General features: G+C 28.3%; 1 protein-coding gene across 3 annotated transcripts in view; it reads right to left on the bottom strand.

Moving 5' to 3' along the window:
• LOC100169563 (stress response protein NST1) overlaps positions 1–19,686 on the bottom strand; it is a 38,835-nt gene extending 19,149 nt beyond the window's left edge. Inside the window, exons 1-3 of one of the 3 annotated variants that reach the window (XM_008190362.3) lie at positions 19,511–19,686; positions 11,098–11,461; positions 6,880–7,391 (exon numbers count right to left, since the gene is read on the bottom strand). In XM_008190362.3, the coding sequence (XP_008188584.1) occupies positions 6,880–7,391; positions 11,098–11,322 (737 nt within the window). In that variant the 5' untranslated portion in view covers positions 11,323–11,461; positions 19,511–19,686. The remainder of the gene's footprint in view (positions 1–6,879; positions 7,392–11,097; positions 11,462–19,510) is intronic. The other 2 variants (XM_008190361.3, XM_008190363.3) reach the window with 2 other exon arrangements.
• Positions 19,687–25,758: the final 6,072 nt, after the last annotated feature.

Here is a 25,758-nt window from a genome sequence, read left to right as displayed (position 1 = left end):
TATAGGCATAGACGTATAGAATACAAATTATTAACTTCGCTTGTTTAGATGCTTATTGTGGTATAGTATTACGTAGGTACCTAGGTACGGGATTATGGTAACTCAAGCTAAATTAATTTTTATCATTTGTGTTGTGATACATGTTTTGGATGGGTAAATAATACACGGTATTTATTACGATCGCATTTTAGAAAGAGATTGTTATTATTGAGAATTATCAAAATAGTCCGTGTGACTTTAGCATTTTCAACAATCATCATCATCATTAAAACTGTGCATTATTTCAAAGATTTGCTCACGTTATGTTGTACCTTCACCTCAGTGGAAAATTATAAAATGCAGATGCAAATATGCAAAACATACGGATCAATAATCACTGTAGGGTTTTTTGATTTTAACTTGATGGCCTTGCGTGTATAGATCTGCAGTTCAAGACGTATACATTTGTGCCCTAGCTGTAGTCTGTGATGGTCTCACGTTTTTTTTTTGTTCTACAAAATTGGACTTTCGTCTCAGTTTATTCAAGGCTCTAAAGTCAAAAGGTGCCACATGGTATTTTAACACCAATATATACTACAGAAAATTTACTAGTGCGGAAACACCGTAAGGTTGCGAAATGCCAAAAGACGACGCTCGTCGCTCTGGGCTTGGCCTTCATCGTTTGACCTCGTAAATGATTATTTTTGAATTGCTCTTATAATGCAGCTCAGAGCTCTATAATACTTGTGTGATGCAGTTTCAATCATCAGGTTGCGTGTATTTAATTTATTATTTATTGATTATTATTAGTTTTATATTAAGATCATATATCATAGATCGACTAGGTGTATAGACGTATAGCACTCAAAGGTGATGTTTTATTATCACTAAAATAATTTGTAAAATTTGAATAATATTTTGAGAAAAAAAATTAGCCTAAACATATTCCTATACTTAGGTAATTGTTATAATATTATGCAGAAAATTATTTCATTTTATTTTTTATAGATAATACCTATATGTAAATCAAAATTACACGAATTTCCATAATTATGAAGTTATAAATTCAGGATAACATTAAAAAATAATGAGTAAACCTTTACTAGTAAAAATATATTATTGATTTTGATTTAAAAAAAAAATACACATTAAGAACAAAAAAAATAATAACCAATAGAAACCAATTGTTGCATATAATAGTATATGAACACTGTAATAAGTAATAATAGTACCTAATAAGCAATATTGTATGCTGGTTTACAGTAGAAGTTTAATATAATACCTATATATATATATATACTGATAAAAAATATATATTATGTATTATATAACTTATTGAATATTATCGTTTATAGATGGCGTGTCCTATTAGCTATTGTAATTGTATAGGTACTATTTTACAGTGGAGAACATATAAGCAAACTGCAAACAATAACCCTATGGAGTATGGACTATACCACAGTAAAATAGTGAATCTTATAGTCACACACGCATATTTGGAGAATATTTACTATTTAAATATGCAAATAATAGCTTTATAAGAACACAATTAATGTTACTATATGTGAATAATATTATTAAAGCTATTTTATTTTAAATATTGTTCACGCTTGCGTCCAAAGGTAACATGCAGTGCAATAAGAAATATACATAGGTATACCTATAGCTTAGACAGAAACACAAAAAAAAATATAGTAGGTAGATATATCTATAATATTATGTAGGTACCTAGTAAAATATGAATTAAATATTCAATTTTTAAATACTTAGTAAACCGATACAAATCAAAAACGAATACTTGTGAGTACTAAAATTTGATTTTACATCATTTATTAGTTTGAAATTATATTATATAGGTACTTTATAGGAACAAGAATAACATAATAAATTTGATATATGTACCTGCTTACCTACATAAGTATGTTGTAAATATAAAACTGAGAACATGATATTATAGTTGTAGCTTTATATTATAATAAGATCCATAAATACATGTGTAACTATTGCTAACTGGATAGTAACTAGTAAGACAGGCCAATACCAACTTATCTGCCTTTAACATAATATTATGATTTATTAATGAAGCACTTTATTGGTAAAATGCTGAAACATATTATGAACTATTTTAGTAGAATAATTTAAAATACAAACCAAATATTAAATAAGCCTTAAATACAAAATACACGTTAATAGCTACTAAAATATAAATGGTGCTCTAAAATTTGGACATTTAAATAAGTTGGTCAAAATCTGACATCAATAAATATTTTTATAGAAAAATTAAAGATTAAGACAGTTATTTGCAAGGAAAAATAATTACCCAAGGTCCTTCATTCCCCCTTCCATAAAGTTCCGTAAATCATCGTTTAATAAAAAATTAAATTTTGCTTTAAAATACATATCTATTGTTTTGTCTATTTATTACATAACTATTAATATATTACGTACCTATACAATAATTTAAGTATTACGTTTAAATAATATAGTTATAATAATGTATTATAATAAATCATATAATATTAAAATCAACTCCTTGCAGGCCGTACTGTATATTTAAAGATAATTTCGTTTTCCCTCAGTTGTAATCCCTTTAATTATTTTTTATTTTTCATTTCTACATCGTAGTGTCCTTGCTCCAATTACATAGAAAAGTCACATTATTAATATATATTTATCATAATAAATATGACGATTGTCGATTATACTTACATGTTTTAATAATCTTATGACATTATATTGTAACATTGTCTGTAAAATTATCACTATGTTAGTGAATTATTATGACTGTATACGATTGTGAAGTAAATTATAAGTACCTACTTTAGATTATATAGGAGCTGATTACAAGGTTTGAACTCTTAATGTTATTACTTATATTACATTTGATTTTAACAATTATAACAACACAGAAAAATACTATTTATATATAAAAATTTTAAATTATCGAAAATAAGTTATTTTAATAGTATTTAATAGTATGAGAAATTAATCAATTGAAACTTATTCATATTATATATCCATTGCAGTTTCGTACACAAGAATTTAATGTGGGTGGGGGGGGGGGGTTATCAAAATAATTCCATATTATATAATGAATAGGTACATTTATATACTTTCCATCTTGTAAGGGGGGCTTTGAATACTTTGAACCCCTCACTCCATGTCTACGACCCTAAATATATCTGAAATTAGAATTATAAAATCGATTATGACTAAAAAGCATTTTTCGTTGTTATGTGTACCTAATACCTATACCTGCAGGATACCTATAAGTGCATGTCGTTTACTCATTTAGTATTTTTTCATAAGTATTATTAAAGTGCTTGAATTTTCGTAATATTGTTATTAATTTTTCAGTACTTATGATTATCACAAGCCACATTTAAATGTTGATGAATTAATTGAACATTATATATATATATATAGTACCTATAGCTTTTGCTAAATAAATAAATAATAACACAGATGTCGCAAAAATGTTTAATTTTCTTTAATAATTAATAATAGTTTAATCATACAAAGTAAGTAATTTTGTCGAAATTTAGTATAATATGCGAGGAATTTACGGAATAGAAAATAATATTATAAAGATTTTAATTTTAATTATAATAATTTATATAGTTGCAACTAGCTATTAAATAGCTATTTATACGAATATTTAGGTATATACCTATATGTTTATATTTTTAAGCAATAATAAATAGTGTATTTGAAAGACGCGATTCTGGGAACCACGTTTGCAGCTGACAGGCTTGCTTCTATTCGACATTTTTCTCACAGAATGAAAGGATTTCTTCTGGCTATAGAAACTATAATAAGAAATTCAGAAAAATTCCATTTTTAAAGCAACCATTTTGAATAGAATTTTGATCTTTAAAAGTTTACATTTTTTTTTTTGAGAGAGAATTCTTTTCTCCTGTAAATCTATTATCAGAAAAAGTAAATAAGAGAAAAAACTAACAGTAAAATCTTTATACAGCAATACGCATGTCAGTATGTCACATTTCTAAACTTAACATTTGCTATTGTCCCCAAATTCACCTGTATTAGAATTTTTTATGATTTCCGAAGAAGCAGTATCTTCCTAAATATGAGTAAATTACTAAATTAAATAACTTTTAAAGGATGTACCTAAAAAAAAACTTTTTAAATAAAAAAAGAAAACCCATAAGCTTTTTCATTCTATACAGAGTAATAACTTACAATATATTGTTGGTAATTACATCAATACATTGTAAATGTCTAGATATTTTTCTGGTTTCAAAATTAATTTAATAATTAAAACATTTTTGTTTCACGAATCACTATTATTTTCAAGTATACCCAATCATAATAATTCATTAATCAATATCAAAAAATAAAACAAATACAAAAAGATTACATGTTGTAGAATAAAAAAAAAAGGATTAGTCATTATATTATTCCTAATCAAAGCGTAAGCCATTTAATAACATTATTGTAATTTGTAATAGTAAATATTTGTTGAATTATTGATATTGAGGGATATAATATATATTTTTTAATTTTTAATATTTTAATTAATAATTTAGACGGATGTAGATAATATAGTATAGATAATTAATGTCTACCATTAAAATAATATCAAATTAAATTATAAAATATCATAAATTCATAAACGATTAAATATAGTAACCTATTAAAATTATTTTGATACGATTTAATTATTTTTGCAAAAGTATTTAACAATGTAATAAGGTATATTTTTTTCTGGTGTTCCTTGAAAGGTACCTAATTATTTTAAATAGGCATTTTGTTTTCCAATAAGATTTTTTTATTTGATATAACTTTCATTTGAAACTTTACGTAAAATCTCAATGTGTAAATGTAAAAACGTATATATAACGTATATATTCTCACATAGGTACCTAAGCAATGAGTTGTAATTATGATACTAGACGATACTAGGAGTCTAAATAATTGAATCATAGCCAATGAATTAGTCATAAAATTTAATTTACCCTTGAGTGTATATACAAATTAAGAACACACTGTATAGAGTAGGTACAATATTCGAAAACACAAGTATATACTGTAACAAACCTCAAAACAAACCTTTATATAGATTTTGTTTTGAAGGACACAAAATACTGTGTTTACATATTATTGTTGTCGTTGTTTATCCTATTCTGTGAATGTAAATGAATGACGAATGTACCTACTACAATTATTTACAAGTGCATAAAACACACTATAAATAAAAAGGCTAATAATTCAGCTTATATGAAAAAAAAACGTCAGTAATAACACACAAATGAAAAATAATATTGCTGACGTTAAATCTTTTTACAAATAATAATTTGTATTTTGTACATATTATACTTTCGTTTTTTTTTCGTTTAGATCTAATTTTAGTTTTAAAATTATTATTTCAATTTCTAACAATCATAAATGTGTATGCGTATTACTACTAAATACTAAAACAATGTTACTTAATAAATAATAATATTTTTAAAATAGGTACCTAAATACCTAGGGCGTAAGAAAAATAATGTAAACTAATGTTTTCTTCACATTGTTAAGTCGAACTACATAAAAAAACACAACTGGTATATACAATCAACGCATTTATACGGTATGATAATTGTAATAATATAGGTTCATAATAATATGAATAATAATATGAATATTATTATTCTAAATGTAAAATTCGTCTCATCAGTATTAATCATAATATTGATAATCATCGTATGATATTAATATTATAGTATAGGTATTTATAATACAAATTCATAACAGGTATACATTTTGGTATGTGTCTTAGACCAAGAATTATATGTATGTTCTCATGCAGTGACGTATTTACGGGGAGTACGTCACTGTGCTCATAGGAAAGATCATTGAAATCAATAAATTATAACCCTCAGCGAACCTTCCTACCTTCCTGACTAATGTTTCCCACTGTATATGTCATCATTGATTATACATAGGTACTATGTATAATTAATGATATAATATATATATATATATATGGAATTCGGTAATTTTTATGTTTACGTCAATTATCAACAATATTGTAAGATCGCTATAAAGTCCATCTATATCGATAAAATGCAGTTTATTCTTTAATCATCCTACTTTAGAGATTGGTCATAACTTCATAAGCCTTTCTGAATCATAAACATCTACATATATATACCTAACCTAACTAAATTTTTATGTAAATTATAATACCTAATGACTGTGTATAAGATAACTATGATAAGCTAAATAAATAACTATAGTTACCTATAACCTTTTGCTCATAGACCAGCCCATCCTATACTAAATACATCGATGATAGTCACAAGCTGACATAGCGCAGTGATGCAGCCCATTTATGGATCAGTGCTACCGTAAAATCATGCATTCGATGTATTAAAAAATAACTTAACTGGATAACAGTATTATAAAAACGTGTGAAAACACTCAAAAACACTACGAGATAATATAATAATATTATAATATTATAACGATTATTTTTTTACCGTATCAGAGTAACTCAGTAACCGAAAAGCGCCACCTATCATGACACGGCGGAAACGTGAAGAGGGCCGGTCTATGAGTAAAATGTCTATGGGTATAGGCAAGGTGGATTGATCAATCCACCTTGGGTATAGGTAATACGCCGGTCGTAGTGATTACTAATATTCACACGTGTTATCTATAACCAACTATATTTTTAATAGATTTTCTTTTTTATCAGCTAGAACAGATTCTCGACCTGTGTGAAACGCGCGTCATAACTCATACCTAATTTCTATTAGGACACGATAATAATAAAATATGTTTAGTGAAATATATTGTACCTGTACAGGTACCCGTATAGGTCCTAATTCAAAATTATATGGTTAGTTACCTACCTATATTATAAAGTAATATAAATACAATCGATCGACTTACCGTTTGGTGAACAGTGGTGGCAGTGGTGGCAGCGGTCGATCAACAGTTGGGCGCGAGCTGTCGGCTGGCGCGGTGATGACCGCGGTGGACGCGATATGGTCGACGGCGGCGGTGATGACCGCGCAGCCAGCAGAAGCCACGTCCGCGGCCGCCGTAGCGGCGGTGGCGAATTGAGGCGGCGAAGATGACGACGTCTTGTTCTTGGCAGTGGCCGCGGCCACGGCGTGGCCGGCATTTCGGCTCTCCCGCAACAACAGGTCCAGAGAGTTGCCGATCCGCCGGACGCACGTGACGTCACCGCTATTGGACGCCTGCACCGTGCTGGCCGCCGCCGCCGCCGCCACCGCCGTGGTGGACGTCGCGGTCGTCTGTTGCTGTTCCTCGTTCAGCATGTACTCGCGTATCTTGTCCTTGATCAGCGACGTGACGCACACGCCGCCGTCGCCGCCGATCGCCAGGTCACCGAGTCTCAGCCATCCGGCCGGTTCTGCCGATTCGGAAGAGGACATTTTCTGCGAAAACGAAACGAAGACCCACAAATGTATAGGTACCATTTTAGACACGAACACGAATTTTAAATTGGGATGCTCTAACCACGTCGTCCCGGAACCCGCAACGTTCAAAAGTTCTGACCGATTTCGTTTTTTTCCACGAGTTTTATTCATGTGTATAGGTACACTTTTTTAAAATAAAAAATAACGAATGGATACAAATTTGGTCAGACGTAGAAATGATGACCTTACGGCCTACGCGCGAGTGCCAGGAAGACTCATGTGATAAATAAGTAGGTAATGACGCAAATAGAAATTAATATTTTTTTCAAAATAATAAATCATTGCAGATTTGTGAGAGGGGCTTTTATTATAATTTAATAATTTAAATATCAATATGCAATCAAATCTACTGAACACACATTGTAATCATTGTATATTATTAGAAAATAAAAAAACTAACAACTATGATTTTTACAATATTATTGTATAGAGATGATAATACGTTGTATACATTGATACACAAATTGATTTTGTATAAACCAGAAAATGTAATATTTGTATAGTCTATAGTCCATACTGTAGACTATATTATAATGTGAAGACGCCCATCATATATTATATTTATTAAAATATGTATTAAATATTTATTAAAATAAATATTAATCTATAATATAACAATTAGTAATTACAATATTAAAATATAATAATCATTACGTATAAATATAACAAAAACATTTGTACCATAATAAAGCGTTAATATTATATTGAATTATTAGGTAAGTTACTTACTAACTTACTGTTAAATTATAACTTACGAAAAATAAATTTTAAAATTTAAATTAATTCCAGTTAAATACAATAAAATCCAAATTCAATTATTTTAAACAGTTAAAATCTATTATTTGCTTACTATGAGTACATGAGTAAGTTATTGACGTGGTATCTGTTTAATAGTAATGCATTTGTGTAATTCAAATTTTGAACTAGGTAAGGTAATTATAAATGTTTGTTATAAATTATAATATAAAGCTGCGATTCTAAGCTGACAATTATTACACCCCCCTAATAAGGTCAAAGGTCAGTGAAATAATGGATACAACAGTTATTATATTATTTTGTTATATTACAATTTATAATTGGTTATATCATATAGTATGAATAAGCAATAGAATTATAATATCGAGTTTCGTAATATAATGTTCATGACATGTTCATTTATAAATGGGTTTAAGATATACATTGAACTCCTAAATCGGCTAAATCAAATACAGCCATTCATTATTTTGTCAATAGTACCTATTATGTTTTGTATATAAAGTAAAATATTATGAAATAAGTAGTTTAATGAAAACAAATAGATCAGTTTCAATCATTTACCAAATCTGTAGTGTCTAATAAAATATAGGAATATATTATTATTATGAATTATGGTTTATATACAATAAATATTATATAATAATTTCAGCTAATCAACTGTTTACTTTTTGTTATATTTGTTCTATAAGAACAAAAAATTAAAATTGTACGAAATATATTGAGGTTGCAGTAAGCAAATTATACACATAATATATCTATGTATACATAATAGCTTCTTATTATTGTGAAACGATAACGAAAAAATGTATAACAATTTAAATATGTCACAAATATACAATAAATGTATTATAATAGTGTACATAAATTAATACTTCAAAATATTACTAACTTAATTATTTCTATCACATTAAATGTTAGTTAATATTAATAATAAACGCATATGTCAACAAAAAAAATTAAGTAAACATTCAATAATCTATCCCTAGGTACTTACTTCAGAATAAAACAAGTAGACACTGCTGAATTCATTAAATCATAAAGGTCAAGTGTTAAACCAGCGTTAAATTGTAATTATTACAACAAAGTCGATCATCGTTATTGTTTATTTTATTATATTGGTAAACAAAAAGTATTATGCTCGGTATTATGTGTGAGCAATTTGAATAAATTAATAATGATTTGTGCAGATACCAAGTATGAGAAAATAAAATAATAAAATACATCAGTGGCGCCGAACCTATAACCCAAGAGGGGCGACCGCCCACCCCCTTTTTTCGGTGGGTGAGGTCGTGGGGGTCCGTGGGTACCCCAGCAAACTACTTATGAATTATTTTCCTAATAAGCTATTAATGTATACATATGCAGCACTGAAGCAAGCGTAAATGGAGGTGGTGGTCCGTATAACTTTTTAGTTGCCCCCCCCCCCTTTTAAAATATAGTTCGGCGCCACTGAAATACATATTATTATACATAGTATACATTGCAGTTTTCAGATTAATCAGATTTAGGTCATTCAACTGTTTTCAAATTTCTATAATATAACTCATAAATAACATAATATACACATATAACACATATTCATTAATATGACAATATCTTGTTAGTTGAAAGTAGTTCGAATGGTTTTAAAATTATTTGCTAAATTATTTACTATTTAGCATAACTGCATAAGGCAAACTTGAAATCCTGTAATTTGGACTATGGTAGTATTAGCATGTATTAGCACTGAAATTCATTTAAAAAACAGTATATCCTACTAGGGATCAGCACAGGCCGTTTTTTTTCGGCCCGATCCGGCCCAAAGGTTAAATATATAAATTTTCGACGTCCAGGCCCGGTCCGTTTGTAATTTTTTTCAAAGTCCAACCTGACCATGCCCGCTTGTAAATAAAAATATACATCTAAACTATTAAAATAGTATTATTGGTTTTTACCAGTGATCTATTAATACAATTATTATTATTAATTTAGATAACCTAGATCACATAATGTTACGAATTAAATTGATAAGTTTTATTTTTGACCGACCCGGCCAAATGAATAATATTACGATCCCACCTATAAATCCGTAATATTTGAATTATGGCCCGGCCCGAACCAAGCCCGGTGTGGGTCGGGCTGGCCCGGCCCGTGCTGATCTCTAAATTACCTACGTCATAGTTATAAGATCGATATAAATTAATAAAAATTCATCTGAACAAGAATTCAAATTTAATATCATACATTACTGTGAAACACTTGTAACCTAGTGTACAGCAGAGCGAAACCACTTAGATACCCGTTTTTGTCTTTGGTACTTTGTATTGTTATTAGTTATTTCTGTTACTTTTAGAAATAAAAAATAAGCTATAAATGGTTCGTGTGATTTTAATAATACATTAAATTAATTTGAAATAATTGTAATGAGATAATTTATGTATTTGTCAGATTTATAATTATACCGTAATAGGTATACCAATTATAATGTAGCTAATTTGTGAGGTATTAGATGCATGCATGGTTAGTAAATATTTACCCTACAACAGATGTGAAAATAGGCAAAGTAAAACGGCTTTTTCGTATACTTTCGGCCATTATAATATACTACCTAAATTGGTAACTTACCAATGGTAAGCAATTGTAGTAGGTATTGATTGTATCAATTCAAAGTTTAGTTTGAAGTTTATTTTAGAGACTCAATTATATTTTTGGGTTTCACGTATTTTTTAAATCGGTTTAGTAGCTGTCTAAAATAAAAACTGCTTTGAATAAAATAAATATCGATAAAAATGTATTGTGTAATAATATATGGAATGTGTTTGACTGTTTGAGACAATATGTCCACCAATTTGAACGTTGAACTACGTCTTATTTTTTGTGAATTTCGAAAGAAAGAAATTTCACAAAGCAAATGTTTACATAATATTACCTCCACACTGCAGTTGACTTCCAACGACACGGGTGTATTCTGCGGTTGTTTAGGTCTCGTCGTTGAAATTATACTCGGTCGTTTCTCCCTCTCTCGGGCCCTGTGTTCCCGAGATCGTTCTGTACTGGTCCGAGCTGGGTTTTTCTGCTGTCCGGCTGCCTTAGCTTTCTCCCTTTGACGCTTTCGAAAGTTTTTTGCCCGTTCCGCGTTAGTGAGCTTTGGCATATTTTTCAATATTTTAATGGACGGTTGAGTTGGAAGGTTAGGTTTTTTTCTATGTAAATTTAACTCGTCTTCAAGTTAACGCTTCAACTATTTCCATGACATCCAAGTTCCTCGAAGCCGGTCATTATTGCAATTTTACCTAGCAACCAACGTTACAGAAAATTGTTGCAATTTTTCAAATTTATATCCATAAAACATCAAAACAAGACGAAGTTCGACGTCAAAATCTTAATATTAATTAGCCAATAAATTTAACTTTTAACTCAAATTTAGAGTTTTATTGCTTAAATAATTATTTTTTAGAAGTAAAATTGCTTCTTTATTTTTTCGTGATCTAACTTTGCTGGAATAGATATATCAGATGCAGATAAAAGATTTTGAACACGAATGGTATTTAAAAAATGGTATTTGTTTAGCAAAAAAAACGCTTGGAATCTTTTATGAGTGCAATGATTTTCAATTCAAGAATTTTAAAATAAACTGGAATTTAAATAGTTCAACTTTTAGATGCAGTCTGGAAATAAAAATACATTTTTTAATTCAATCCCTTGAGTCTTAAGCATTGTTGTACTCGTATAGAAGAAGTCAAATACTCAAATGGCACATGTTGTTTTTCAATGGAAAACTAAAATTACCGTTTCCTTGAGACTTAATAATAGTTGATGTCTGATCAGGGATGCTCTAATAAAGTAAGAGCAGATAATTTATTACCTATTTAAAATCATTATTACTTATATAAAGACATTAATACCTACTTTGAAAGTATACAAAATATAATATATACTGTGTGTCTGTGTTACAACGTACAGAGTTCTTTTTCACGGTTTTAATGATAAAAGCTCATGTGAAATGTCAATATTTAAATAATCGTTTTAACCGTTGAACCGTTGTTCGACCAAATATAATGATGATTGATGACTAAAAGACTAAACTTGCGAATTTGAGATTATTTTATACGAATAATAGGTGTATGATCACTACTAGCCTGGGCGTGAATCTCGATAAAAAAAATAACCGCCAATATATCTATAATTATACCATATTTGATTGTTCTATCGGCGAAAGATGCTAAAAAATAAACTCATTTTTTAAATTTCTATTGTCTGTCTAACAATACAATATACACTTGGATTATCGGTATCCAAATAACTTAATTGTTTGATATGCGACAATATACTGATATCAGTAGTTTACCTATAACTTTTGATACCTAGTTTATAATCTATATGTTATATAATTATTTGAGTTTCCGTATTTATTGTGCATCATCAACTTCAACTTTGGTTATGCATAGGTACAGCACACTGATCGGGGGCCGATATCAATAGTTTTCTTTGTCTAAGCCGTTTCTGTCCTTGAAATTTTATGGCGATTGGATGGTCCATATCGCCATATGAAAACTACCAACTGGTTACAAGTCCATTTTTTTATGTAGTTTAGACCACCAAAACGATAAAAACTAACGTTGGCCATCACCCATTTTTTTTTACTATCTAAACATATTATAATGTAGTCACTAGGTATACCTATTATATTATACTGCAGGTACTTACACTGGAAGAGTTATTAAAAAATGTTTTTCGCAAGTTTACCAAATGAGTTACTATTATTCATTTTTTATACGCTCACTTGAAGTTTATTATAATAGGTATCTCCATTAAATTTTTTGATTTTCTTTAAGCAATTTTACTCAATATAATATATTATTTATTACACTTATGTCACAAATAATTACATTTATGTAATATGGTCGTATTTATAGTAGGTATATTATACTTGATGAAACGTTTTCATAGAGGCCTGTTAGGTGAAGGTATATTATTTACTATAATATAATTTTAAAGGACATTATTACATCTTTGAACTGTGGAATTCATCATCAAAATATTTTGTCGACTTATCACTGTTCAAAGGTTATAAACCTACATTCGTGTATACATTAATATTATTACAATATATTTGCAATATAATATTTTATAAATATATATATATATCATGAATACATATTTAATATGTATAATATTGTGCTCAGGAAAATATTAGTACCTGTCTATCTTTATTTAATAGGAACGGAAATATTATTAAAACACTCGAGCAATTAAAACGGTAGGTATAGTTAGTAGTATACCTTATTAAAAATAAGTAATGTTTTGTTCTGTAGGTTACATTTTATGAGGACATTTTTAGTACCTATACTTTAGTATACATATACCGTGTCTGCAGGATATAATATATATTATATATGTACCTGAGTGCAGATCATTGTGTTATTTAAAAAAAATATGAATTGTTAGTAGAGATTATTACATAATATTATTAACGAGTTAGTAAAAATACATTATTAAATGTCTACCTAGCGAAAAGCTCGTTTCCTCTGTAATTGTTTTAAAATTATTTATTGAAATTCCCATAAAAAAAAAATTGGGGAAGTCACACTGCAGTATACCTAACTAGTAAGTCTCAAATGTACTTCGTCATAGAATGTTCACCAGGTCACCTTTTGTATACGCAAACGACTTTAAGCGTAGGCCTATATTTCTAAGTACCTACCTATATAGGTAATTTATTGTATATTTATATTGCTATTACTCGCTATTAGTATTTTTTGTTCTATTAGTAAATATGGTAAGTTCAACTAATTTTTGCAAAAAAATCGCTTAGGTACTTATACTATGTTAGATATAATATAGGTAGGTAATAATGATAACAATATTATTGTATATAATATGACTGTCATTAACTAAATTATAAATCAATACTGATGAACTTGTAGTTTGACGAAATGGTGTGGATAGGTTCGTGGCTAAGAAATTAATCTAAATATTTTGAAAATTTAATTCTGGAAGTACATTAAATTACATTGGTGAACAATTTCATGTCTCAATGAATAGTAATATTTTTACAAAAAAATTATGAACAGTATCTATTTTAGTATTTATTTTTATTCAAAATTTAAACCTCAATCACTCATAAAATATGATGGTTTGTGGCTTTAAAATTGTATAATTAAAAAAAATTATTGAGAATCTTTTATTTTATTTTATGCATAAGGTAAATTATAAATGTGACCAATTTTTAAAAATAAAACAATTTGCATATTTTCGTGATTTTTTTGAATTTTGTAAAAATGGTGTAGGTTTTTACCAAATACTTTAATTTTAGTTTTAATCGAAATAAAATAAAACCAACTAAATAACTTTTAACAATAAATCAATCAGTTTAATTTTGTTCGTATCATACATATAGTGTATTTAGTTTTTTATATATCTTTTTGTGTGAGATAAAAATAATCAATTTGTTATATTTAAATGTCAAAGGTATATATTGTGAAGGTCAATGTTTGACAAACATAATCATTACTACAAACCAGTAAAATATAATCATCGTCATTTATATAGATATCTACACATACAGTATACATTATGTAAGTACAAAACAATTATATAAATAAATATATTTTTATCAAAATGTCTAATTTTGTTGATATTATCTATATGTATTATCCATTTACATTGCACACTTACTTCTATGTTTCAAAATGTAAATATATTTATAAAATAACGGAAAATTAAAACTAGTTTTGTTTTTAAAAAGTAAAATATCTTATTAAATGTCTAAATTAAAGTTAAAAAGTAACCTAAGTACAGTAAATATAACAACTCTCTCATAAATTCCAAAATTATATTAAACAATTCCAAACAACCTCGGAAAATATCTTCATCCATACCAAAAAAAAAAATGTCGTTAATACGTGTCATCTTTGGGCCGTGGCTTCTTTTTCAACTCACTCATATTATATTAACCTCCAGTATTATATAGGTATATATTGTACTTATTATTGTATAGATTATATATTTCATTTTATATGTAAAAGTAAAACAAATACTAAAATGTTAACATTAGTAGAAAAAAGAATGTCAAGTTAGTAAATTAGTACCTATATCTATGTAAATACATTCATTTTTATTTAGTACATTTTCAAAGTATATCAGGATAATTCAAGTCTCGATAATAATAATAAAAAAAAATAAATATATTTTGTATTATATAAACTTTTTTTACAGTTATACAATTTTGAAATATACATCAGAAAACTTTACTTACACAATAGGTTAAGTACCTAAATGTTTTTATTTATTTAAAACCTACCAATTTGAAAATTATAAATAATTATTATACGTTGTATATTTTATCGGTTTCCAAATATCTGCAGTATGATTTACTATAAAATATCTACCGACAAAGTTTTTAGTACGATAATGAATGTATGTAGATAATAGATATACGTTTAAAGATAAAATATAGAATTACTGGTATTCTTATGTAATAAATACAAACTATTATGTACAATATACTACTTATAATTAATACTTAAATTGATTATTAATTTACAATAAGAATATTTGACTATTTGAAACACTTAATAGTTTATTCGTCAAACATGGTAGGAGTGGGCATCTAATTAATTGGGAAATTTTAACAGCTCGGCTTACACCAAGATAATATTTATTTAACCAATTTTTTATAACTATTGACTGCAATTGACCTTCAACATAAATGGGATTTGAAGCGTCTAATATAATAAATATAATTTAAATTAATCTATACTAGGATGTTTGCATATTATCAAGCTATACATATAATTTAACTTTTAAGATATATGTATGTACCTATAGAAGAAAATCTGACTTGGTAGAAAGAAATTAAAAACAAATACTAACTGTTGTGTCTGATTTAAAATTAAATATTCTTTGTCAGACGAAGTAGGCATAGGCTATCGGTAACAATCGGTAACATTGCTCTGATAGGTTTTTGCATAATTATAAATGTATTTATCTGTAATCATAGGTTGAAATTCTGGGAAAAGATGTTTTATAATGTCTGAAATATATTGGTAATTATATATAGAAATATGGCCTACCATTAATATTATTATTAATAAATAATATTATTCACTGATACAGTGATACAGTATCCTTTTAGTTTCTAGTCGTTTTTTAATGCGTCATGTAAATTTAAGAGGAATTAAAGGTATTTTGGTACGTAAACAAAAATATAACACTAAGAGTAATAATAACTATAATACTTAAAATATTGCATAAAAGACCTGTGTAATAACGTAAAAATAAGAGAATATTAAAACAAATCTTGTAAGTTATAATAAAGTTGTGTTGAAGGTACTTAGGATTTTCGTATTGAGAGGTTGTTGGTGAGATTGCTAGTGTGCATGTACTGATAAAAAAGGCGTGTCGGTATGCCGACCAGAAAGCGGCAGCAGTGACTTATCAAAGGGTTTTGCGCTTCTATGAAATAGTTTTCTTTTCGGTGGCAAGACCCTTTTCGGCCATCTCTTTTCTCTGGTAGTCTGTGGCATGCAATTAATCCACTTGTCTTCGTAACAGGATGTAACGGATCTTCCTTTTTGTCAGCGAAAAGTATTTATTTTATATTAGGGATGCCCGTTTTCTGCACGCGACAATCTGGCCGTTATTTATAAATCTATTGTTTTTATGATTACTTTTTGCATTGATGTGTGGCTATATTGTCATTACATCTCTTTTACACATCATTACATAGAATTTTATTGATCTAAATAAATCTAATATTTTAAAAAGTATACTGATCAAAGACTAAATAATACTATATCTCGCATTTAAAACTTAATACAATATACAATAAATGTGAATAGTTAATTATTTACAGATATTTTAACCAAATATTTTATATTGCGATCAATCGAAGAAACATATTATTAGAAAAATCTCATCAATATAATTTACCACATCTTATGAAATGTCTAAAGAATAATGTACCGTTGGTTATTTTAAAACCATTTTGAGTAGTTTATGTCAATAAAAAATATGTGAATGTATCAGAAACTTATTCCATTATAGATGATTTAATTAGACCAAGAATGTAATATTTGTCTAAGCTTTAAACTAATAATAAGATATGAAACAAAACCTTATTTTTTTTTTTAATAATATATATTTATTTATTATTCAAGAAGAATGGGAAGTGGGAACCGCTGAAAAAGATCGTAATAAATATAGTTACAAATAGTTTGAACAGTGTTGACAACATTATAATATTAAACGAGTATAAAATATATAGTTTATATTTTTAACTAGTACGATACAACATAAACCATATTGAAATTACGAAAAATTTTTTAAAATAGTTGTTATTAAAATTCATACGCCATCTGATATAATTACATTTTATAGAAATATTTTACGAGACAAATACTATTCTTCAAATGGATTGAACAGGTAAATATTAGAGAATCTCTAATCTACGCATTAATCCTCGCAACGACACTATTGAAATCGGAGATTTCAACGAGTCTTTTACTTGAGGTCAAAAACAGTTCATTTTTTTGATAGGGCCGTGGTTATCACTTGCCTAATTCACAACTTTGGACTTATGAGATATTAAACTAGCCACTATAATCTTATAAATAATATGATATCTGTGTAACTTAGGAGGTAGTTGGGGGATAATATTATGAATTATGATTATTTCCCTTTCACCATCATATTGTTTAATTTGTTTTTGACTTTAGAAATTAATATTATTACTAATTTGGCTCATTAAGAATTCATCCAAAGTGAAAAAATATGTGAATTAAATCTAAAATATCATTTACTAGGTAACCGCATGCATTATAAATTATATTTCAACTACACATAATACGTTGTAAGTTGGTTTGCTTTTATAATAAATATAGGCATGTACGAGATTACATGATATCTAAATGTTATGATGACACCTCCCTTCAAAAATTATGAACACGCCATTTTTGAGTTGTAAAATATTTAAAGGTGTGCATCACCTAGTTAAAAAGTTAATTTTTTTTAAAACTTTTGAACCTAACTTGTTTGTTAATTTCCCAGTTGACTAGTAAAATTATCTACTGTAACAACTTGGCTTTTTTTAGTTAATTTTAAGAAGAATACGCTAAGTTAAAATCATGTTTATACCTGTACCTTTAGTTAGAACTAATTGATTATTACATTTTTGTTTTGTTTAATCTCGCTGTATAGGATGATTTAAAACAGGTACAATAATAAATATTTCTTGATAGTAAATTACTGCTATACATACTATACTATCATAAACGTGTTGTTTTCTAAGCTACTACAGTTAGTGTGCAGTAATAATAAGGGATAGTATGGAATGAATTTTTAACAAAATATTTAGTTATAATTCAAAAAAACGTTAAATCTTACAGTAATTATACCTACGTATGACCCAGGTATGATAATCACATAAATATAGGTAACTCAACCAAGTCAAGTTGGTATATTTATCTATACGTATACCTATTATAACTTAAAACTTTTATAGTTAAATATTATATTGTTTTTCTGTTATTCTATTATAGCTATTAACGTCTATATTAACGTCGTCTTAACTTGTTGATACAAACTCGAGTTAATTTGTTTACGGTAACATGCTCACCTTTGAATATTATAATATATTGCCATGACGGGCAACAGTATTAATCTATAATATTATATCATGCATATACTATAGGCAATATCAATAATATTTTATAATACAAGTCGTAGATATAGGTGGTACCTATACCTATCTGATATTGTTAGTTATTACTTAGGGAAACGTTTGTCTTTGACGTGCCGACGATAAGTTTAATAATATCTGCAGTGATCAGTGCCGGTATAATAACGATAATGATATTATGATATTATTATTACAACAATATTATTTTAGTGCGAGGACGAGTGTGTAGGCGCGCATTGTAGCCGCAGAGTAGGCGTCGACGTCGACGGATTAGATGAATATCGCCGGAACGCGTGGCCCGTATGCAAACACTCGGCCGGCGATGCGAGTGAGGAAGCCGTCGCCGGAGTGACGGCCACGGCGGGATCGATCGGCCGGACGAATAGTACAAAAACGTAATATTATTATTATAATAACAATATCGTATCGACGGCACGGGCAGGCAGCCTATGATAACGGCCTATAATAATGCGGCTGAAAGCCCTGATCAGTTCGAATGCGAATACGTTTGATAATCTCATAGGTACCTGACATCGATGCCGAAGACGCTCACTCATCGTGACGATCGTATTGTTATACGTCATAACAATTTCAATAGATTATTAGGTATGACATGGTCGTCTTAACATATTATTATATTATAACGTGCGCAGGTACTCACCCCGTGGTCCTCGAGATAGATTCGCTGCGTCAGAGGTGGTGCAGTCTCTGTAACGTCGGGTGATGCGACGTCCGTGAACGACCGGTGATGGCGGTGAAACGCGCGCTTCGACGGACCGGACGTCCCGGCAGGGTCACGGGGAATCAACGAACGGGCGCGTGCGGCCGCCGCGCGCCGGTGGCCGGGCGCGACCCTATAAATATATACGGGCGAACAACCACCGCTTCGGCAGCGGTGCACACTGTCAAGGACGGCCGTCGGCCAATCGCGGCCCGTCCTTTGCCGTACGTGCCCACCACCTCTTCGCCTCTTATAACCTTGCGGCCGGCGATGGGTGGCGGTGATGGGCGGCAGTGGCGCGGCGGCGATCGATGCGAAGCGGACAGGCGCCGTACGGCCCTAGGTCTTCGCGGACGACGCGTCGCCGTCCTGGCGCTTTGGTTGGCCCACAGATGTCGCCGCGAGTTGGTTTTTCGGGCAGGTGCCATATAATATATGTTTACCAGCACTTCGGACTTCTACGCCGCAGTTTTCGGACCTCAGCACCGCCGTCTGGGTGGGAAAAGGTGAAATGTCGTTTTCCGTGCTATACACAGCGAATGAGGCAAATTTAATTTCTTCTGTGAAAAAGTTTTTTGACATTTTTATCCAATGTTAAAACATACATTTTTAAATGGGTTAAACTCATCCACGAGCGACAATAGTATTCCACCAATACGCTATTAGTGATTAAACTAATAGTATCGGAACTTTATGCGCTAAAAATAACTCAAATATGTGCATACATACATGCGTTAAAAACATCATATTATACGCGGTATAATATGCAATAAAAATTTGGAAAATATGCAAAAATATTGTGCAATTTATCGAAGGAAATAAATTATGTATTAATGTAAATGGTATTCGTTAAAATTCGATACAATTTTATCGATAACAATAAAATTGTCCATGTGCCTCTTCAGTAGTCTATATGGTCTATAATATGGTCATATAGAGCCATGTGCAGCGCATGTCAAGTGAATAATTTTTAGTATGTAAGACTATAAGCGATTTTCCACTCTTACCATACCTATATCCGGCACTGCATCCGATAGAATTATTAATGAGCATTTCAAAAATAGACGTTGATGAATGAATTAATTAATTGGTTGTCATATATCTAATATTTTTTTGTTGAACTATAAATTTCTAAAAAAAAATAAATACATAAAATATACATATTCTATAAATGTTCTTAAACCTAAAATATGTGAATTCGTACGAAATGCAACGAAATAAGCAAAATTACGCAATAAAAATGATTGTATTTGAAATTTATGTATACTAGGTATATGGGTCGAATTTATATCGAATCAGAATGTTGCACTTTCTAAACAAATTTGCGAATGCCTAAAGTTCCGAGCCTTGATCATTACTCATTATGGTGCCTATACTATACATCATTTGATTTCATAATATGATATAAAATAAAGTATATAGGTAACGACACAAAATGAAATAGAAAGATATTTTCGCATAAATAAGAAGTCGAAATCTCAATCGTGAAAATAATTTTAAATGCGCTTAAGTTTTTAATACTAAAATCACCCATAATCGATTTATTGTTATTTGTTAATTATTATGTACATTTTATATATCTTTGGTAAAAATATGAAGGAACAAGGAAATATACTTTTATGTGGTTGACTAATGACTATATTTTACTTACAAAATACATCGACGTAATTACTAATTAGACTAAGTGAAGCATAATATGACTCACCGTCTCACCCCATTCATTTAGTTTCAAAGCAAGGGATATAAATAATTAAACAACATGTGTTTTAGTCTTACAGAATGTTTCATAATGTTCTAGATGTTTAAACTTATAAGAACATTGGAAACGATATTGCAACTGTTATATTATAACAAGCTCAAAATGAACAATCTGTATTACATGATAAATAAATATAAATTACAAGTTAATTTTTTTTACCTACCTGCAACACATTAAAACTCATTCCTCGTTAAAATCAAAATTAACAAATAAAATATCTGAACATGATGTAGGTACGTTTGAAACTTTTGATATATTATTTGAACATACATTAAAACGTTGAATACAAATATTATAATACGCTTGACCTTTGAAGAGTTAAAATTACAAATTGGAAAAAATATGCTTTATCCGCAAAATATTAGAAACCTAAATAGTAAATATCCTATTAATGCAACTATACCTATCAAATAAGTCACCTGCACATGTTGGCCGATATATATTTTATTGAAAATATTATTGAGTATTAGCAGTTAACTTGTAAGTTATAAGTAAACGTTAATTATTATTTTATTATAGCACGAAATGCGTATAATAATAGTGTTATATACATTATAAAAAAAAATATGTATAATAGGTTCGTGAAACCTAGTATGTGTAATACCGTTAATATAATATATTGTGTTTATAAAAGGTATTAGCTATACATTATTATGAATACATAGAAATTATATATTTTAATAGATATTTTATCGAAGGTTTCTTTATTTTTACAAAACGTATGGTTACTATTTTTATAAAGATATTGGTTGTGTTTATACAACAATAGTAAGAATAATATGAAAATATAAAATATAACACAATTAAAAGTGGTATAAATATATAATATAATATTTTGTTTAATGTAGGTACCTATATTGAAGCGATACCTACACAATGGTGTTATTTTTTGTGATAAAAGGGTCCAATGAAATCCCTGTCATCGAACCATTCCATGGTTTTCTAATAACTACTCATTTATTAAATACAGGTATATCTGTAGTATAGGTATACATGTAAAATATTCGGCTTTATTTGCAACTTAGGTATTTATTAAAATAATATTCAGTTTTCTTTAGCGTGATATAATTATAGGTCTGCATGGGATAATTTATAGATTCAGTTACCTTGTATATTGTACAATGTAATCGATTGTTCTTATTTGTAATAGAAAATGAGGTGATTTCTATTTTTCAAACTCTTTTGAGGCGGTTGTATATTGTATAGTATACATACAAACTACAGATTATATACCAGGGAACTCAATTCTTTTTAAGTTGGTTTTAAGTGTACTGCATTTGAACTAAAAATTGTAAATGTGTTAAATTTGAATTAAATGATAAATCATTGTAAACAAATAATAAGTTTCACCGAATGGAATGGTTGTATCACCCTCCATTTTTCAGAATAGTTTACATAATAATATTATAAACACAAAATGTTTTAATTCGGTGGGTTGAACAAATGTTTGCCTACAAAACAAAAGTATAAGTACCGCAGAATGGTTTAAACATAATGGATATTAATTTTACCTAGTATAGACAATAATTAATATTAAAGTAGTTAAAAAATTAATGATAAGAAAAATAACTTATAATTAGTCTGAATACTAATTAGTTTGTTTGTATTTTTTTTTGAACTACTAAAATTTCTATTTTTCGTCAATATTTGAGGTTCGATCGTTTTTTAAGGAAACTGTGACTACCTATTTTTATATTCAATATTTTTAAAGTACGATAGAAACAACTTAATATGAGTAACCTGTATTGCATTTTCACAGAGAATCAAAAATGTTATCAATATGCATCGAAGGAAAACTAAAATGTAGAAGTAAAGGTAAAATATGAATAACTGAAAAAAAGCAGTTTTTCATATTTATTTAGAAAAGTACTTCTATTTTTGACCCTAAAGTACTAAATAGATAAAATTTGGGTTCAAATAACAATATTCATAGTGTAAGAAATTGGACCGAATTTGCCACTTAAAAATTTGACGACTGACACAAAAAATACGCACTTAGTTGCAGTTCACTATAATACTGGTATAATTTTCCATCTGTTCAGTATAAATTATGGCCATATAATATAAGTACACTTTTAATATTCAATTTTTTTTTAAATTTAAAATACGTGTTTTTTTATAGTTTATAATATGGTAAACATGGACGGATTTGAAAGTATGCAGCCTGATATTCTACAATGTTAAACTAATAATAAGTAGGTAAATAAGTAATATTTAATAATAAGTGTTAAATGTTATGCTGACACAGAAATTGAACCGGCACACTATTAGCATACCCTGTACGGATTGCTCCTGTCTGTAAAATATGGAATTAGCAGTTGCCAGTCACCTACTTACCTATGCGAACAAATGTATTATTCATTGGATATACATTTCAAACATTTAGATAAATGAATGATAAAAATATAGGCAGTTAAAATTAATTAGATTATAGCGATAAATATTAGAGATATATTATAATATAAGAATATTATAATTTATAAGATGAATAATTTTTATATTCATATACGACTAAAAATATTTAATTATATTGGTAATAACAAATAAAAAATTATTACTTGATAATAAAACAGATAAATACATAAATAAATTTTATAGGATAATTTCAACATAGGTACTGATATTATTATTAATCTTATTTCTTTTTATCACATTCACATTTAATAACTTATAAAACGGCAATGGTATAAAATATAATTTACGTAGGTACTACACGAGTCAATCATAATAATCAAATTATTAAAATGTCTTAGCAGTTGTTTTTAGGAACTATAATGATTTTTTTTTTATTTAATTAGTAATTTAAATAAATAATTCAAAAATGGTTTCATATTAAATCATTTTAATCACTCATATTACAGTGCAGCATCTTTTATATAGGAGGATATGATTTAAATGTTGAACCATTACAATTAAGATAATGTAAGTATAGCTATTGCAAAATTGAGTTCCTATTTTATTAAAAACAAAGAAGTGGATAAGTTTGACGTCTGGTGTCAAGTGTACCTCGATTATGAGTAATGGATTTGTTAAATTTAAATTCAATGAAAAATTATTGCATACAAAAAATGATATAAATAAATATATTACACAACAAATAATCAGAAAATGAATTAGGTACCTACCTAATCTATGAGAACCGTCATGAACAATTTCAAACATAAAAGTATATCCCAACTATCAAATAATCTGTTATAATATATTGTATACCTACTCAGGGTTAGTTAGGACTTAGGGACCGAATTAAATAGACGATACTTTCGATCCATGAACATAAGTAGAATGCCTAACCAGTAACCAATAATATTTAAACAATGCCCTTGTTTGTTTTTATCGCCGTCAATACCAACCACACCTATCCAAATCCAATTATCATTATTGGCTCTTCTTTCTTACAAAAATATTAAACTTTAATGTAATATAATTCACATATAAGTCCTTGGGGTTCAGTCTGTAAGCCTTTGTACCTATTATTTAAGAATTATTTATTAACTCGTAGAGTGGCGTTGACTATAATAATTGTATAATATTGTATTCAAGCGATTCATGATTCTCCCAATGCACTTTTATTATTATTATTATTATTATTATTATTATTATTACTATCTTTATTGGCGGAAAAAACTCCATTTACAAAACAATATATATAAAAAAGGCGGGTAAGTCGTGGATGTCGCTCTGCTGTACAGTAGGTTACAAGTGGGTTACTGTAATGGATGGAATTAAATTTGAATCCAATGATATTATATCATTGTATACGAAAAACGATTCTGAACGGAGATGATTTGTCAGTCTAGGATATATTATTTTTAAAGAAAAACTTATGGAGAACCTTGTACCAAATTTTAAAAACTTAGTTATAAAAGAAAAAATTTTTACGATTTTTCAACCACTAAATTACTTGCAAATTTTCGCAATTTTGACATATTTCGTATAAATTTGAACTTTAAATGCTTATAAATAAAAATTGTGACAATGTATTCCTTTTATTTTGCAACTGCTATTGTAAAAATATGTTAGGAGCCTTGTATTAAATTTCCAAATCTTAGAATTAAAAAGAAAAACTTTTATGAATTTCTGTCTAAGATAATTTGAACATTGCCGTAATTTTTACGTATTTAGTCAAAATTTGAACTTTAAATGCTTATAAAAAAAAAATCGTGACTATATATTTCTTTTATTTTTCAATTGCTATTGTAAAAATATATTATGAGCCTTGTATTAAATTTTGAAATCTTAGATATAAAAGGAAAATTTTTTATGAATTTCTAGCATAAAATAATTTACGAATTTTCGTGATTTTTACATAATATGTTGTCAAAATTTGAACTTTAAATGCTTATAAATAAAAATTGTGACAATGTATTCCTTTTATTTTGCAACTGCTATTGTAAAAATATGTTAGAGCCTTGTATTAAATTTCCAAATC

Source organism: Acyrthosiphon pisum, chromosome A2 (genome assembly GCF_005508785.2).
Source record: "Acyrthosiphon pisum isolate AL4f chromosome A2, pea_aphid_22Mar2018_4r6ur, whole genome shotgun sequence".
Taxonomy (NCBI): domain Eukaryota; kingdom Metazoa; phylum Arthropoda; class Insecta; order Hemiptera; family Aphididae; genus Acyrthosiphon; species Acyrthosiphon pisum.
The sequence above is the reverse complement of the archived record's forward strand: the minus strand, read 5'-3'. Positions and strand labels throughout refer to the sequence as shown.